Genomic DNA, 20,240 nt, shown 5'->3' with positions numbered 1-20,240 from the left:
CTTCTCTTTTACCTAAGTTAATTATTCTAACATTTCATTAGAAACTCTGTAATTAGAATCAATTTGGGATAAATCTGTAGCTTCTTGGTTTTTGATTCGAGGAACATGTTTGATGTTGACTTCATCGAATCTTCTTAATAACGAATTGACATTGACAAAGTACATCAACATATTCTCTTTGATGCATTTGTACTCTTTGGTCAATTATTTCACAACCAAATTTGAATCACCTTTAATTTAAACTCTTTTTGCTCCCAAATCTAAAAGAATCTCAAGGCCTGTTATAAAACCTTTTTACCCAGCCTCATTATTGGAGCATGAACCTTTAATTTTAAATTTGAACTTCGCTGGAATTTCTTGAGGGGAGATGATCAAGATTCCAATACCAGTTCCATTTTTATGTCTGGAACCATCGAAGTATAATTTCCAAGGTTTTAGACTGACATAATTATGTGTCACTTCAACTATTGTGTGATCAACAATAAAATCATCAACAACTTGGCCTTTCACAGCCTTTAAAAAGGTGCATATGTTAAGGAGTATTCGGTCAAAGCTAAAGCCCATTTCTCAATTCGACTATGTAAAATAGGTTTTGACAACATATGCTTAATAACATTAAAAATGGAATAAAAAACATCAGTATGCTTTATATTACATTTCAATTTGGTACATGAGAAATACAAGCAAAGGTATAACTTCTCTATTTGGGTATACCTAGTTTCTACATCATTTAATACTTGACTAAGGTAATAAATAGCTTTTTTTACGTCATCATCATCCTCTTGAGCTAACATACTTCCTATTGTTAATTTAGATGCAGGAATATACAATTTCATAGACATATTTCTCATATGAGGTAATATGATAGAAGGATTCTTCAGATAATTTTAATGTCATCAAAATCTCGTCGGTGCCCTCGTCCCCATTTGAACCCTTTATGCTCTCTTTAAACGCAATAGTGGCAAAAATACTTTTGTTCTTCCACTTAAGTTTGAATATATTAAGATAATCATCTATTGGTTCAGACGAGATAAACCTCCTTGAGTAAAACACCTTGACTTCATTAATCTGAATCTATTGAGATAATCATATATTGGTTTAGACAATTTTTGTTTCAGACAAGCTAAATCTTTCAGGCTAATTTTGGTTGCCCCATATAAAATTGCTCATGGAACACTCTATCCAATTGATTCCAATTATATATGGAGTTTGGAGGGAGAGTAGTGAACCATGTGAAAGAGTTCTTGGTCAGAGAGTTTGGGAAGTATTTCATCTTTAAATTTTCATGATTAGCCAGATCACCGACTTTTGACTGGTATTGAGCAATGTGCTCATTAGTGAACTTACTAGTGTCACTTGCAAGTTTAGTAAACTTGGGGATTTTCCACCCCCTGGGGAGTTCAATTTGTAAGTCATATTCAGATAATGCATAAATGAAATTTGCCATATGAAGATCAACATTAAGACCATTTTGAGTTAGGATTTTTTTTCAACCATATTGGTTATGTTATTTTGCCCCCAAAATTGTTTCGTTGGACTCTCTCAACTACGTGATATGCATCTTCGTTCTTGTTTACCAACACTACATCTTCAACTATTCTGGGTCTAGGTTGTTCGAATGGTTGTGAGAAACTTGTTATTGCACTTGGTTATTAAGGAAGGCTAAATTAGTGCTTAACAAACACCAAAAAAGTCAACAATTCGACCCATTTGATGTGCTAATTATTGGTAACTATCCTTGATATTTTGGATCAAAAGATTGAACACCCTTCCAATTTGTTGGGTAAGCATGTTAACCATGTCATGGTTATTGTCATCCATATGTTGCCTCGCAACTATAAGAGAATTATTAGTTAAAGGTGGCATAACTTGAGGGATGTATCCAAATCCTCCTTAAGAATGACCCATTTAACCATGATTGTTTATAGAAGATACTGATGACATATATGGATTGAAAGAAGAGGAAAAAACCATTGCATTATTTGTGTACATTGACACATTCGTGTGTAGGCCTGTCATCAATGAAGTTGGCATGCTATATGGATACTCCCCACCACTAGGGGAAGTGTAAAACATTGAAGGAAATGGAGGTCCAATACCTCCTACAGTGGTTGGTGTAACCACAATATGAATAGAAAAACTAGTTTGTTGTATTGGTGGTATCACCATTTATGGTGTCCCATTTGAAACTAACGTCTGACTCACGATAGGAGCAGTTACTCCAACGGTTTTTGAAGTGTTTTCACCTCCAACCATCATTTTGATTGATTATTCTTCTGCATTTAAAGTGTTGTTATGGGGAAAGGGGACTCCTTGAGGATATGAATTCCCTGACGGTATAGACATACTAAAAAATTTGTCACTCCTCAGACGCATAAACACTTAACAATTGATAACATTTAGATGCGAAGAACGAAAATAAATATAAAAGCACATACTCTTTGCAAAAAGTTTAAATTTCGCACAAAAGAGTCCCACTAGGCGTGCCAATTTTTTTACTGGTGTTTTTAGTAAACAATCACGAGTTTTTATTCACTTACAAGATCAAACTCGAAAAAATTTAAAGGACAATTTGTGTTAAACGTTTGAGAAAAATGTGATAGTGCTGTAAAATTTCCTAATGCAAATAACTAAAGAACTTTAGAAAATGCTCTTAAGTTAACATAAGAACAAGAAAAAGCAAATTACAAAAATTAATAGAAAGTGTTTAAATTAAAGATGAGATACAAGTTCATACATTTTCCACAAACTCAAGATCTCAGTAAATCAGATATAGGAGTTCTAAAAAGAATAAAATGAAAATGTGAACCCCCGTTACATAAATGAAATCTACATGTATACTATGTACATCAAGAATTGTCAACAACAATTATATCTCCAGAATTTGACACTTACAATCTACATGGGATTTTGTCTTCTGATATGTTTAAATGTGTCTTTGGTTCTCGAACGGCTCCAAATTATTAATGTTGTCGAAAATGTCTTCAAGTTACCTTATAATATCTGTAAAAAAATACTCCACTTGTAGAATTTTTAACTTGGTGTTGACAACATGACATAACTATCTACAATTAGTATTTATATCCACATCATATCTTATATTCATGTAGAAAAGGCTAAGTCGAAAATCTCAGGCTAACAAGGCCATGTGAAGACAGGCTTCTCCAACATTGTTTTGTGTTTTGATAAAGACAATGCCTCAAGATCAATTGCATCATCAAGAAGGAAAAAGATAAATCATAGCTTTCAAAAGTATATCTTACTACATGTCTTGGAATTCAAGTTACCAATAAGAGGCAAATAGATTTTGATGAATTGATCAGACACATAAGGTATATGTTACAATTAAACATTGATCAATACATTTATTGCTCATAACGAACTTGCATATTTCATCTCTAAGCATTTCAAAGTAGTTTTGAAACTTATTTAAATCATTGACATTGGTTACAAACTATTTTTCTATTTTTCTATCAATTGTAATTGGTTACACAAATGTGTTAACCAGTTACATACACAAAAACTTTATTTATTTTGAAAATTGTTCAGCTCTAACTGGTTACAACCATAATTTTTTTGAAATTCTAAATTGGCTTCAGTTATAACTGGGTACTACAATGCGTTTACAGTTTACCACTAAAGCAATGACACTTTTTCATGAAAATTTGCATCCCAACATTTTTCATACTTGGTCATTGAATCATGACAATGGTTGATGATTTTACATTGTTTTAAAAAAAGGTGTTTTTCACACTATAAATAGCCAATGTTTCTGAACTTCAAAAACTCACTCCTTCAAATTATTTCAAATTCAAATCTCTCTTATTTTCAACTAAGTTACTCTAGTCAGTACTTTTTTTTGAAACTTTATGCTTCAACACTTTTAAGTATCATTGAAGTTTCACTCGTTCATTTCTGAGCACTTAAGTGTTACTCTTGCATATTGTATACATATATATATATATATATATATATATATATATATATATATATATATATATATATATATATATATATATATATATATATTCAAATCTTCATCTTTACAACATTATATTTTTTTATCACTAAGTGGTGTGCTTTTTATTCGAGTGTAGAGAAAGCGATATGCTTTCTTGTATGCTAGATAAGTTTATGACCTTGGTGTGAGGATTGTACAAGTAATAACATAGTGAAATCTCTCACGGAGTGTGAGGGGACTAGACATACCCTTCTCTGGAAAGGGGAACTAGTATATATCTTGGTGTATTTTATTTTCCAACACTTACTTTCTGTATTTTATCATTCTTTTTGTTTTCGGGAAAATAAGAACACTTGCCATCGTTCTAAAACCAAAAGAAATTCAGAAAGTACAATAAATCTAATTCACTCCCCTGTCTTAGATTACTTTTAATACTTACATTTGGTATCAGAGAAGGTTATAGGTAACCTGTTCCTAAAGATCCAGACATGGCTTCCACAAATCCCGTTTTTAGAGACAGTGGTAGTAACAACAAGCCTCCATTGTTTTGTGGGAATATTTTGATTTCTGGAAAATACGTATGGAGGCACATCTAAAAGCACAAGGAGAAGAAGTGTGGGATGCAGTAGAAAATGTCCCTTTTGTTCCTACTAGTGTTGTCAGTGGTGTTAGGACAACGAAGATAAAAAGTTCATGGGATGAAGATGATAAGAAAAAAAGTCCTCTACAACAAGAAAACAATCAACTTACTTCAAGCGACTCTAGTCATGGATGAATTCTTGCGTGTCTCTCAATTCACTAGTGCAAAATAAATATGGGATACATTAGTGGTTACTCATGAAGGAACCGCTGAAGTAAAAAGATCAAGATTAAACACTTTATGTCAAGAGTATGAGTTATTCAGAATGCAGCTCAGAGAATCAATCCTTGACTTGTAGAAAAGATTTGTACATTTGACCAATCACTTGATTGCTCTCGGTAAGACCTTTACTAATGATGAACTTAATATGAAGGTACTTAGATCTTTAACTAGGGGCTGACAACCAAAGGTGACAAAAATATCTAAAAAGAAATTCTATCCATTATGACATCCACATCTTTATTCGAAAAACTTCAAGAGCATGTGATTGAACTTGGGAGACTAGAAAAACATGAGATTCAAGAGAAGAAATCAAAAGGCACTGCTTTAAAAGTTGACTCAAGGGAAGAACATTAGATGAAGTTGAGAACTTCACGTTTCTTGTAAAAAGTCTAGGTAAGCTTTTCAATAATGATAAATCTTTAAACTTTACAAAAAGAAATAAATTTTTCAGGAAGAAAGAAGCCTTTATGTCTACACAAAATTACACTTGCTTTGAATGTGGAAAGCAAGGACACGTGAAGGCGGATTTTGTCCAAAGCTTTCCAACAAAAGTGGTCATAAAGGAAAAAAGGAATCAAATTCTAAAAAGGCCTATGTTGCATGGGATGATAATGGAGTAAGTTCATCATCCGATTCAGAAAGAGATGAAACCGCTAATCTTGCATTAACGACATCACATGATTCTTACGATGATGAAGAATAGGTTATTAACGAAAAACTTTCTTATGATAATGATGCATAAGGAGCAATAGATGAACTCCTAATGAGTGTAAAATTATGTACAAAACAATGTCAACTTAAAAGAAACAAATTTTATCTCTTGAAGAAAAGATTGATACCATGCAAAAAGACTTTGATAAATAAAAACATAATTGTTTTGATAAAGAAAAACAAAATTTTACATGCAATGAGTGTGATTCACTCTCTTCCAAATTGTATAATTAAAAAAAATTTATTGAAAGATATGAAAAAGGACAAATTGAATTGGAAGTTATACTCAATAGACAAAGACATTCCAATGATAAACATGGACTTGATTATTCAAAGTTTGATAAGCCAAGTACTAGTAAAATTATCTTTGTCAAAGAAAGTGACCAATCCAATAAAGAGAAAGTGAATAAAGTGAAAAATGTCCATCATCATCCTAAGAAAAGATTTGTTAAGAAAAAATATTATGTTCCTAGATATAGAAGCAACTTTGTTCCTACATGTTTTTATTATGGTATAATAGGCCACACACCTAATGCTTGTTATGTAAGGAATTTTAGTGTTGCTAGTGGCCATTATGTACGAATCAAGAAATGGACTAATTATCAAGGATCCAAGGCACGTTAGGTACCTAACAAATCTTAATTTGTTTTGTATGTTTGCTTGAATACCACTACAAATCTATGATATATTGATAGTGGTTGTTCTAAGCATATGACGAGAAATATAAATAAATTTTCATCTATAGTTCTAAAGGCCAAGGGATATGTTACATATGGGGACAACAACAAAGGAAAAATTCTTGGCATAGGTAAAATTGGAGCACCACTTTCATAACTATTAAAGATGTACTTTATGTTGAATGACTAAAGAACAATCTTCTTAGCATAAGCCAACTTTGTGACAAAGGCCTCAAAATCAAGTTCGCCAAAGATGAATGCTTAATTGAAGATGAAGTCACCCTTAAGGTAAAACTTAAAGGTAAAAGAATTAATAATATTTTAATGATTTCTTTAGATGATTTATATTTGAAAGTAAAGTGTATTATGGTAAGCAATAATGACTTATGACTTTGTCATAAAAGAGTAACCCATATTCATATAGAACATTTAAATAAACTAGTCAAACATGATCTTGTCATTGGTTTACCAAAGATGAACTTTATCAAAGATAAATTATGTGATGCATGTTAAAAAGGAAAGCAAACCAAATCAACTTTCAAGCCAAAGAATATGGTATCAACTACAAGACCACTTCAATTTTTGCACATTGACTTTTTTTGGTCCATCAAGAACAATAAGCTTTAGAGGTAATGTATATACCTTAGTTATTATTGATGATTTTTCTAGATTTTCTTGGACACTATTTTTAGTGCATAAAAGTGACACTTTAAAGGCATTCAAGAAGTATGCAAAGCAAGTACAAAATGAAAAAGCACTAAAAATTGCTTCAATTAGAAGTGACCATGGTGGAAATTTCCAAAATGCATCTTTCGAAGAGTTTTGTGAAGAACATGGCATCTTTCATAAATTTTCAGCACCAAGGACTTTCAACAAAATGGAGTGGCTGAGAGAAATAATCGATTTCTAGTTGAACTTGCAAGAACCATGCTAAGTGACTCGAATCTACCAAAGTATTTTTGGGTGGATGCGGTAAGCACACTATATTATGTAAGTAACTAAGTGATCATAAGACCAATATGAGGATATAATTGTTTGTGATGATGATGATGATGATATTTTAGATGTACCTATGGAAGACATTGCTAAGAATGACAAGGTTGATCAAACAGAACAAAAAGAGAAAAATACACAACAAGAACAAAATTAAAGTGCTCTACCTCAAGAATTTGGAGAACTCAATGTGATCATCAAATAAACAAAGTTATTGGTGACATAAGTAATGGAGTTTAAACAAGGCTAATTCTCAAGGATGCTTGCTTAAATATGACATTTGTTTCTCAAATATAACCTTCAAAGATTGATGAAGCCTTAGAAGACGACCAATGGATACTTGCCATGCAAGAGGAATTAAATCAATTTGAAAGAAACCAAGTTTGGACACTTGCTCCTAGGCCAAGTGGTAAACACATCATAGGTACCAAATGGGTGTTTAAAAACAAACTTGATGAGAATGGTATAATTGTTCGAAACAAAGCAAGATTGATGGCTCAAAGATAAAATCAAGAAGAAGGAGTTGACTTTGAAGAAAACTTCGCTCCGGTTGCGAGGTTAGAAGCTATTCGTTTATTAATTGCTTATGCTTGTTCATTAAATTTTCAATTATTCAAAAAGGATGTTGTGCCCTCTTGAATGGATACATTAATAAGGAAGTCTATGTCAAACAACCTCTCGGTTTTGAATACTTCAAGAATGCTTCACATGTCTACTAGTTAAGAAAGGTTATTTATGGTTTAAAGAAAGCATCAAGGGCTTGATATGATCGACTTAGTAACTTTATTTGTGAAAGAGGATTTGAAAAAAGGTAAAGTTAATAATACTTTTTTTTATAAATAAAATAAAAAATCATACTTTATTGGTTCAAGTCTACATTGACGACATCATATTCGGATCAACAGACAAAGGCCTCTGTGAAAAATTTTCATTGATGATGATAAGAGAATTTGAGATGTCCATGATGGGTAAGATGAACTATTTTCTTGGACTACAAATTAAGCAATTAAATAATTACATCTTCATAAACCAATCTACGTATTGCAAGGAATTGTTAAAAATGTTTGATATGGATAATTGCAAAGATACAATGGGTTCTGAAACATATGTAGATCAAGATGAATCTGGTATTTTGATTAACATCATAAGATATTGAGGTATGATTGGTTCATTACCTTATTTGATGGCAAGCCATCATGACATTATGTTTAGTGCTTGTATTTGTGCCTATTTTCAAGCAAATCCGAAGGAATCTCATCTTGGTGCGGTAAAGAAAATCATGAAGTATCTCAAAGAAACAACAAATGTTAGCTTATGGTATCCTAAAGGTAGTATATGTGATTTAGTTGGTTATTCTGACTCAAATTATATAGGGTGTGAAACTGACCGAAAAGGCACAAATGAGACATGTCACATCCTAGGCAGCGCTCTTGTATCATGGTCCTGCAAAAAGCAAGCATGCATTACTCTTAGTACAACTCAAGCAAAATATTTTACAACTGGAAGTTGTTGTGCATAAATTCTTTGGTTAAAGGAACAACTTAGTGACTATGGCATACACCTTGAATGCATCCCGTTAAAATGTGACAACACAAGTGCTATAAACACAACCAAAGATCCAACCATGCATTCCAGAACCAAACATATAAACATTATACATCACTTTTTACGAGATCATGTGCTTAAAGGAGATGCCGAAGTCACTTTTGTAGATACACATAATTAATTGGCAGATATTTTCACTAAACCATTAGCCAAATAATCCTTCTATAAGATTCAAAGAGAGCTTGGAATATTGGATGAGAATGATGTATAAACTTATCACAAATTCAATTTTGCATCATAATTCAAAAATCGTCAAGGTACACGTTTACGATTTCTCTTTATAAATTATTTCACAATTCCTTATGTGAAGTATTAATACCATGTCTCTATGTCATGTTTTCTTTCCTTAATTTATGTTTCTCATTTATGTCTATGTGTATTAGAATGTTAAAATATGTTTTCACAATTATTTACACCTTATGTTTAAGTTATGATATGAAATGTTATATTTTTCTACATGACCCCTTATGTTTCAAAGTGCATACTCTTATCTTTTATACTTTCCTTCTTTTTAACAATGACAAAGGGGGATAATATATTTTGTATGTATTTTTCTATATCTCTAACATTTTGCAAAAAAAAAAACTAAGTCTCCAAAATTTCCATACGGATCAATCAGGGGGGAGATCACTAAGATAGAGGGGGACCAATTGGTCAAGCATCAAATAAATTTCAACATATCAAGTAACATTAGTTGAAATCATAAAAAGGGAGAGATTATACATATCAAGTAACATTAGTTGTAATCATAAAAAGGGAGAGATTATGAAGACAAACTTCTCCAACATTGTTTTATGTTTTGATAAAGACACTGCCTCAAGATCAATTGCATTATCAAGAAGGAAAAAGATAGATCATAGCTTTCAAAAGTATCTCTTGTTGCATGTCTTGGAATTCAAGTTATCAGCAAGAGTCAAATGTATTTTGCTGAATTGTTCAAACACACAAGGTATATGTTACAATTATACATTAACCAATACATTTGTTGCTCAGAACAAATTTGCATATTTCATCTCTAAACGTTTTGAAGTAGTTTTGAAACTTATTCAAATCATTAACATTGGTTACAAACTGTTTTTCAACTTTTCTATCAACTGTAACCGGTTACACAAATGTGTTAACCGGTTACATACATGAAAACTTTATTTATTTGGAAAACTGTCCAGCTGTAACTGGTTAACCAAACTCTGTAACTAGTTACTGCCACGAAAATTTTGAAATTCTTAATTGGCTTAAGCTGTAAGCGGTTACTACAATGTGTTAACCGGTTACCACTGAAGTAATTACACAAAATTGCATTCCAACGTTTTTCATACTTGGTTATTGAATCACGACAATGGTTGATGATTCCACACTCTTTCAAAAAAGTGTTTTCCACACTATAAATAGCCAATATTTATGAACTTCAAAAAGTCACTCCTTCAAATTATTTCAAATTCAAATCTTTCTCATTTTCAACTAAATTACTTGAGTCAATAGTTTTTGTGAAACTTTCTGCATCAAAAGTTTTAAGTATCAATGAAGTTTCACTCATTCATTTCTGAGCAGTTAAGTATTACTCTTGCATATTGTATATATTGAAGGAAAAATCAATTCTCAAGAATTGATATATATTCAAATCTTCATCTTTACAACATTATATATTTTTTTGTGGATCACTAAGTGTTAAGTGATATTGGTTTATGATAAAAAGTGGTGTGCTTTTTATTTAAGTGTAAAAGAAAGTGGTATGCTCTCTTGTATGTTAGATACGTGTATGAGTGACTTTGGTGTGAGGATTGTATAAGTTTTAACATAGTGAAATCTCTCATGGGGTGTGAGGGAATTAGACGTACCCTTGTTTGGAAAGGGGAACTAGTATACATCTTGATGTCTTTTATTTTCTAGCACTTACTTTCCATATTTTATCATTCTTTTGGTTTCCAAAAAAATAAGAACACTTGCAATCATTCTAAAACAGAAAAATTTCAGAAAGTCCAATAAATGTAATTCACCCCCTCTTAAATTACTTTCAATACTTATAGACCAAAGCCAAAATTCATTACACACAACTCAATAACACAATATGCATCTACAACGCAAAGACATCCTTCAAATTGCTCCGGGTGTTACAATCCTTAAAGATTCCAAATCAAATTCCTACAAAAATTAGACAAGAAAAAAAAAAACTCTCTCTCTCTCTCTCTCTCTAGAGAGCTCTCTCTCTCCTCTCTCTCTCTCTCTCTTCTCTCTCTCTCTCTCTCTCTCTCTAGCTCTCTCTCGAGAGCTTCTCTCTCTCTCTCTCTCTCTCTCGCTCTCTCTCTCTCAGAGAGATCTCTCTCTCTCTCTCTCTCTCTCTCTCTCTCTCTCTCTCTCTCTCTCTCTCTCTCTCTCTCTCTCCCTCCCTCCCTCCCTCCCCCCTCCCTCCCTCCCTCCCTCCCTCCCCCTCCCTCCCTCCCCTCCCTCCCCCCCCCCCCCCCCCCCCCCCCCCCCCCCCCCCCCCCCCCCCCCCCCACCCAAGTCTAACACTATCGTCTAGCTAGGTTATCTTTTGTTGAAATCCTAAGTACATGATTATTATTATTAACCACATGGCTAAGACTATCTTTCAAATGTTTAATCCCAGCCATTGAACTTTTTTATCGACACATGTTGTACATATGTGAAAAGAACACGCTAACTGGACAAAAGGTGTAACTGAGCATATAATACACCAACCAGTAAATTACCCTGTCTGACTTTTAGCCTTGTTGAGCTATTTTATTTTTGACAACTCTTTCTTTCTTTTAATAAATATTTTTATTCAGTTCAATATAATATTTAATTTGAGAAATATAATTCCCCTCCCATTTGTTCTTATTTAAAACCCTCAACTAAAATCTAAAACTCCACTTCCAATTTACAATACCATCTTCATTCGCCGCCGGCAACTATCGCCGTTGACCGTTCATCGGAGAGAAATGGAGCCATCAACAGAAACAAACAAAGAGCAAGAGGACGAGCAGGTGGTGACTCCATGGGAGGTTTCTGGCAAAGACGGAGGAAAAATCGACTACGACAAACTAATTGATCGTTTCGGTTGTCAAAGAATCGATCAATCTCTCATTCATCGCGTCGAACAAGTCACTTCTCTCCCCGCTCACGTCTTCCTCCGCCGTGGCGTTTTCTTCGCTCACCGGTTTCACCTCTTTCTCTCTATATCTATTTTGCTTCCTCTGTGATAAATCTTCAATTTAACTGTGAATGTGTTTTTTTTGTTGATTTGCATGTGACAGTGATTTTGCAGAGGTTTTGAATGCATACGAAAAAGGAGATAAGTTTTACCTATATACAGGACGTGGACCTTCTTCAGAAGCTTTGCATTTAGGTCATTTGATTCCATTCATGTTCACCAAGTAAGTAAATTTTTGTTTTTTTTGAAATAATGAAAATTAACGAAAATTTAGTAACATAGATCGGCATAAATGTTATGATTATAGAATTTTATAGTAATGACGGGACGGAATTAGATACTTAAGTAGGTGAATTGTGGAAATGAAGCTGAGTTTGAAATTGATGGAGTTGTTTGAGATATTTGTTTCTTCTTGATGTGGTGGAAAATGGCGTTTGTAGGTATTTGCAAGATGCTTTTAAGGTTCCTCTGGTTATACAGCTCACTGATGATGAGAAGTTCTTGTGGAAAAATCTTACTGTAGATGAGTGCCGAAGACTTGCCCGTGAGAATGCCAAGGATATCATTGCTTGCGGTTTTGACATATCAAAGACATTCATTTTCTCTGATTTCGATTTTGTTGGAGGGTGAGTTAGTTTTAATATAAATGCATGCTTTTCCTAAATGTATATTTTTCAAGCATGTTTTCCTATTTTGTTAAATTTTAGATTGTTTGTACTTGCAGGAATTTTATAAGAACATGTATTAATTATATTAGTAGGAAACAAAATTTTACCTGCAAACTTAGGAACGTGATTTTAAAATGAAATTCTGCATTAGGAAATATAAATGGTTTCGTGCTTTCTAGATTCTACATCATCACATCAGTTGATAAGTGAAATTCTGCATTAGGAAATAGAAATGGTTTTGTGCTTTCTAGATTCTACATCATCACATCAGTTGATCTATGTTCTGAAGATTCGACAAAGTTCTACATCATCACATCATGTGTCTTTTTTCTGGGCTTAACGCAACTTAGGCAATTGGTTTCAATTCAGGTTTTTCATTTTTCATTAATATTTGATGGAATATAGGAATGAAAACTAAAACCTTAGCTGGTGCATACTTTTTCATTTTTCAATGAAAATTGTTTTGGTTAAATACAAACAGTAATTAGTATACAGTCTTCCCATTTTGTTTTAGATGAACCTCACGGATGATTCTCTCTTGCTCAGCGCAGCAAAGAGTGCACCAGTTTATCCCAAACTTTTCACAGTTTTTTTACAACCTTAATATGTGGGCATTATCAATTTTTGGGGTCCTATATTTAGAAATCATGGTTGGTTGTTTAAAGTTTAAATTGATTTGGGGTTTATATTGTGCACGTTACATTATCGAGTGAATTTTAAATTCACTTGTCTCTGTTCTGAAATAAAACATTGCTGGAGAAGATTCACAGTTTGATGTTCTTTTAAATTTGAAGATACATTTGTAACTTTTGTCATATAAACGCTAAAGTTCTACTGATAAGAAATAAATGAGAGAACTCTGATATTGTTTCTGATGAAAACATAAATGGTTTTAATTATTGCGCTGGTATTAATAGATTATGCTAAGCTTAATTGAACCTATATATGCAATTGCAGCTACCTAACAATAAACTAAGTAATACAACTGTCAGGTGCAGAAAAACAATAACACTGATTGCATTTCTAATCACTATATTCTGACCGAAGAAATTCCCTTTCCAGTGCCTTCTACAGGAACATGGTAGAGGTTGCAAAGCGTGTGACTTATAACCAGGCTGTTGGCATTTTTGGGTTCACTGGGGAAGATCATATTGGAAAAGTTAGTTTTCCACCTGTGCAGGTATGGTCCATCTCTCTCCTATGTGAAATGTGTCTGTCATTGAATATTTCTCCTTAATTATTAAAGTATGTATTGCCCATCTCTCTCCTATTCATTTGATAATGATACATATTTTGAATTTGTCACTTGGATTTGATTGTTTGTGCCACTTTTGTTTATACAGGCAGTCCCATCATTTCCTAGTTCATTTCCTCATCTATTTTCTGGCAAAGATAATCTTCGTTGTTTAATTCCTTGTGCAATAGACCAGGTTTGTTGATCTCTGATGCTTTTGTATGAACAAATTTAAGTTGATTTCATTTTAAGACTAACTAGTGTGATCATGGTGATACCTGGTTCCTATGTTTTTGCAAAATTCTTGCTTTGCTTTTGGGATTTTTTTTGGTTCAAATACATGTTATACATGTAGATTTTGAAAGGAAAACAAAAGTCATAAAAGGATATGTTTTAACTTAACAATTGATGTTTTCTTCTCTTAAGGTGTTTAATAACTAACTATTTGTTAGCTAAGAATGAGATCAACACATTTGGGTGTTACTGAAGCTTTCACTCTCAGGTTGAGTGAAAAATATAATAGTTTTTGAATAGTTGCCAAATTTTGAATAGTATTTGAAGTGTGACTTAAGGTTTTTAATTATTTTATACTCGTGATTTGTCTTACTAATGCTATTATATATAAATTTAAGTTCAAATACTTATATAAATTTAAGTTCATTCGTAAGCATAATCGCAAAAATCTATCAAAGATCCTGGATTAGTCTATTCAAAAATGTTTCTAAGAATTCAAACAAAGAAAGTCCCTCTGATGGGTGAATCATGTAAAAAATATTAAAGAGGGGATGAAAAGACTCCTAAAATTACTATAATTAAATAGGTTATAGGTTAAACTTTTAATGTGTTTCATTCTTTCATATTGCATGTATTTTACTACATTGTCTTTGCTTTTCCTTCATCCATTGGGCAAAAAAGACTTTATTAGGAGATATGATAAGGCACCCCCTTGAACTACCTGGAAAATGAAAAGTAAAAGAGTGGAGAAAATATATTTACTCAAGAGGTTGCCTATGCCCTTTGCAGTTATTTATGATACACTTACGTGAAATTGATGTTTTTGTCATTTTTTTTTCTAATACCTGGATGATTATTGAATGTGCATTTTAAATTTTATCCACGCTTTTGTAATAGTGTTTCTATATGACGTCTTCAGGATCCTTATTTTAGAATGACACGAGATGTTGCTCCTAAACTTGGATATCACAAGCCTGCTTTGATTGAATCATTATTCTTCCCCGCGTTACAGGTATAATTGTTGCAAAATACAATCTAATACTGTGCATGTTCATGTATATATTTGCCATTGAATTTGCTTGCATATATGCTATTGCGATGTATCTGCATGCATGTAACTAGTACAAACATCAGGGTCATAGTCTTTAGTCTACAAAGTTTCATGAATCTCATTTGAGTCCGTAATGAATTTAGGTAGCCTTTGAATTTTTGTGTGAAAATAATCTCTTCCTGTATAACTGTATTTTTTGCATCTTTCCTCAATGCCTTTGTGAAATATAAATGCTTACAGGGGGAAACAGGAAAAATGTCTGCCAGTGATCCCAACTCTGCAATATATGTTACTGATTCTGCAAAAGATATAAAGAATAAGGTTTGTTACTGAAATTATTCTTTTTAAAGCTTTGATTAATAACGCGTTGCTTACATTTAGGCCTTGTAGCTTTATTTGTGTAATTCTCCCCACTGTTCTTTGTTTATCGTTGCTGTATATGCAAGACTTGTTACCAATCACTAGATCTCACTAGTAAATTTTGCTCTACAATGCTGGATGATCATAAAGTCTAATAATTTGTGCAATTCTCCCCACTGTTCTCCGTTTTCTTGTTTTTGTTCCATCCGCGTGGTTAAGTTCATCGCACACTGGCTATTTGCAGGTAAACAGACATGCATTTTCTGGTGGGCAAGATTCTGTAGAGAAACACAGACAGTTAGGGGCAAATATCGAGGTAATGTAACTTCGTATTGCTTTATTTTGATGAATATGCAGTTCTCCTGAAACAAATATGTGAACAAGAGTTGAGAATGATTACTTTGATTTTGATATATGTACCAATCTGGTAGAATATTATGGCGTCGTTTGATCTATGTAGACGACTCCGCTTAGAGGTGTAAGGCTTGGTTGTTGTGTGTACCAATCTGATAAAAACTGATATAATCAGTGTTCCTTTAATTGGCCAATCAATTCCTTTGTCTTTCATTGGTGCTCCTTGATCTTTATGTTTAGTTATAGCTAAAACGTCTAAACGTTTGATGGATGACATTATTCAGGTGGATATACCTGTCAAATACCTTTCTTTTTTCTTGGACGATGATGCTGAACTTGAACACATAAAGAAGGTCATATTCTATCTCTTTTCCTAAATTATATTACATGTAGCTAGATAAGACTTGTTTGATTTTTTCTGACAATTTTATTATTCTCCCATAGGAGTATGGAGCAGGACGCATGCTAACTGGTGAGGTGAAGCAGCGCCTAGTTCAAGTTTTGACTGAACTAGTGGAGAGACATCGAACAGCTCGAGCTAATGTGACCGATGAGGTACACACTAATCTTATTCCTTTCTTTTTTTAATTAAATTCTTGATTTAGTCTTCCAAAGTTTAGAGCTTCACCACATTAATGTTTCAAATATTTTTGTAACCAAAATGTTGCCTTTGAGATTGAATTGTCCTTATATCAAGCCTCTCTCGTCTCAAAAATACAAATTTGTCACCAAGTTCTTTTTCTTTTACCACTTTAGTCCTTCATATGGATGAATACAGTAAAAATCATGTATTTTTGTTCCAAAACTTACCTAGTCCCCATTTTTCCATATTTTTCTCAGATGGTGGATGCATTTATGGCAGTCAGGCCACTTCCTTACATGTTTGACTGAAGAGTTTACTTAAATATTGCTTGGAATTCATTTGTTTCAGTACTTAAATATTGGATGTTGGACTAATTTAATGTCCAAGTGAATTATAGTGTCTGTTGTGTATAATTTAATATTTACTATATATACTACATTTTACAGTTGTGTTATGGTTTGATTGCGTTGCCTACATTACTTATTTTTATTTTTCTGTGTTTAAAACTAGTAGAGATTGTATTTGGCCCAGTGCGCGTTTGCATCGGTTGTGACAAAAAATATCATCCGGTTCAAATATAAATAGGTTGGGCTCGTTCGATTTTGAATTATTAGTTATAAATCTGATCCTATAATTTTATGCAGTTTAATTTAGATTTCTTTTTTGATAATCAAATTATAACTTATATTTTTTAAATAAAATTATAAAAATACTACTAATAATATCTTTGATATATTATGCAATATATAATATATCAAAAATTAATATTACAAAATAAAAATGATTGATTATAATTGTAATAATAAAAATAAATAATTAAATCAAATTAATAAATAGTAATAAAAAATAAGTATGATCTAATAATAAATTAAGACACTGTATTATACTAATAAAAATGAATATGTAAAAAAATATATTTAATTTAGTTTGGATCAGTTTTGAAATATTAATCCTTATAAAATGTTATCTAAATACATTTAATAATACTCAATTTTTTTTGTTGCAATTTTAAATATTTATGAATCGATTTGGTTTTTATTTAAATCTCAGTTTAAGATGGCAATTTGGTCCATTTACTCAGTATTCAATCCATCCTACTATAATACTACTTATTACCTTTAACAGCAATAAGACCCTTTAGAAAATATTATTATTCTACTATTTCCAATCATATTTATCATGATCTGCACTTATTAAAGGGTTCCTCAACATTAATAAGATTTTACCTATTTATAAGATGATCATCCAAAGAAATAAATATATAGCAAAAAATAACATGATAAAATGCATCACTAAAGTCATATTTGTGAGTGCAACTTTCCGTTAAATGTATTTTGCACGAGTTAAAAACTAGGATACTTTAGCGTTTATGTATATTGGATGATATTCTCTGATTCTTAATGTGCATCTTAGTATTAGGAAGCATAAAAATATTTGGACATGAGTTGGAAAAGGTTTCATGCATCAAAAATAAGTTTTTATGGGTAGAACAACCTATGTGTCGACACATACATGCTTTAGGTCGACACATAGAAGAAAATTTTTCCTATGTGTCGAAACATCCGATTTTCAGATTAGCTCATGTACCCTATTTTTAAAGCCTGTAGTCTCTGTTTGATGTGCCGACTACATGTGTCGACTCATGACCTATATAGGTCGACACATGCATCGAACAAGTCAACACATGACTTACATATGTCGACACATGCAACGTATTTTTCCAAAAATTCATAACTTTTTCAAATCTTTTGTATTCCTTTTGCCTCTAGACATGCAACATATAAATGCTTCATACTTGCAGAATTTCTAGTAAGGTTCTAGAGTAAACCAAAACGAAACTGCGATACCAAAGAGTTCTCACCATCTTCAACCTCATTCTATGAATACATACAAACAAACTACACATAATCATTATTTGTTTGGGTGCCATCTAGAATCAGGGTTAATAAAGTCCAATTTAGGCTGATTGAATTGTAAATTGGGTTGAGATATTTAAGGGTTTCAAATAAGAAAACCGAAGTGGATTTTTTCTTCAAGATCAATTTGGGATTTGAAGGTTTTGAACGTGATTACTCAATTTGGATCCGATCGAGTGAAGGATTTGAAGAATGAAGGTTCTTGTAATGGATTAACGTGGGACAGTGGATCACATTGGTAAACCCTGGGTTATAATCATTCACAATTTGGATCCGATCAAGTGAATACTTTGAAGAATGAGAGGTTCTTACAAAGGACTAGCTTGAGACGGTGGATCATATTGGCATTGTTTTTTATCAAGCTTTGATCAAGGGAAGAGAAAGTTTCATAATCAACATCAAAATTAGGGTTTGATTACTACATTTCTCTTTTATACACACTTTTGTAAAGTAAGGTTAATTTCATTATCTCAATTCGAGTTCGAATTAAGGGAAAACATACCCATAGCGAGGTCGATTGGGGAACTGCCTAAACAATCTTTATGTACTCTCTCTCTCTCTCTTTCTATATATATATATATATATATATATATATATATATATATATATATATATATATATATATATATATATATATATATATATATATATATATATATATATATATATATATATATATATATATATATATATATATATATATATATATATATATATATATATATATGTCTTTTAATTTTCAATTGCAAATTTTTGAAATCATCGATTGTGTGATCATTACGCTTGAGAATTTTTTTTGATAACCTTTTGAAAGAGGTTTTGTTGAGTTGATCACAATCCTTTAGATTGTGATTGGATTTGAAGATCAACAAAACCATATAAATTTCCAAACAAAATCGATTGCATACAAGGTGTTCGATAATTTGTCTAAATGGATTTTTTTTTTGTGATTTATCATTGGAATAGTCTCTACTTATAGCATTGAATTCAATTGATTATGATTGATAGTTAGTTGATCAAATTTGTGTTTATTATCATAACTTTATTTCAATTACGCATATCCGAGCTTTTTGATAGCGGTTCAATTAGACGATTTGATCTGGGTTACTTACGCTCGCCATAAATTTTTCAAAATTGTTTTTTGTTAAAATTTTAACTTGTGATTTATTCACCCCCTCTAGATCGAAGCCTATTGTCTAACAAGTGGTATCAAGAGCTCCGGTTAATTTTGTGCTTCAATATTTGCTTATTAGAATATGACTACCGAATCTAAAGGGGCGTACAATAGAGTACCCATTTTTACAGGTGAAAATTATGGCCATTAGAAAGCTTGTATGCATATCCATATCAACTCGGTTGATAAGGGTGTATGGGACGTCATCATCAATGGTCCTAATCAAATTATAATGAACAATGGTGAAGGCATTGTTGTACCAAAATCGGAAGATCAATGGAATGATAATGATAAGAAATTATGGTCACATGATTAAAAGGCACAAAATATTCTCATATTCGCACTCGCTGTTGATGAATATTATCGTGTTTCCCATTGTGAAACCGACAAAGCTATATGGGACGCATTAGAAGTTGCCCATGAGGGAATTAATGAAGTCAAACAAGCTATAATCAATACCTTGAACCAAGAGTTTAAACTATTTCACATGAAGCATGGTGAAACCATTGCCAACATGCAAAAGAGGTTCACACATCTTATAAATCGGTTGAATGCTCTAGGTAAGCCTATTTCCAATGACATTGCTACTAATAAAGTTTTGAGGTGCTTTAATAGGGAATGGAAACCCAAGGTCACCTCAATCAAAGAAGTGAATGATCTTAAAATACTTGATCTCACTACTTTATTTGGCAAGCTAGAAGAACAT

At 32.3% G+C, this 20,240-nt stretch overlaps 1 protein-coding gene across 1 annotated transcript; it reads left to right on the top strand.

Moving 5' to 3' along the window:
* Positions 1-11,599: 11,599 nt before the first annotated feature.
* On the top strand, positions 11,600-16,898 carry LOC127076704 (tryptophan--tRNA ligase, cytoplasmic). Its single transcript, XM_051018447.1, has 11 exons — positions 11,600-11,966; positions 12,064-12,183; positions 12,401-12,586; positions 13,691-13,808; positions 13,972-14,058; positions 15,016-15,108; positions 15,388-15,468; positions 15,752-15,823; positions 16,146-16,214; positions 16,306-16,416; positions 16,702-16,898. The coding sequence occupies exons 1-11, from the start codon at positions 11,749-11,751 to the stop codon at positions 16,750-16,752; spliced, it is 1,206 nt and encodes a 401-aa protein (XP_050874404.1). The 5' UTR covers positions 11,600-11,748; the 3' UTR covers positions 16,753-16,898.
* The last annotated feature ends 3,342 nt before the right edge of the window (positions 16,899-20,240 follow it).

Source organism: Lathyrus oleraceus, chromosome 4 (assembly GCF_024323335.1).
Source record: "Lathyrus oleraceus cultivar Zhongwan6 chromosome 4, CAAS_Psat_ZW6_1.0, whole genome shotgun sequence".
NCBI classification, from domain to species: Eukaryota; Viridiplantae; Streptophyta; class Magnoliopsida; order Fabales; family Fabaceae; genus Lathyrus; species Lathyrus oleraceus.
The sequence above is the reverse complement of the archived record's forward strand: the minus strand, read 5'-3'. Positions and strand labels throughout refer to the sequence as shown.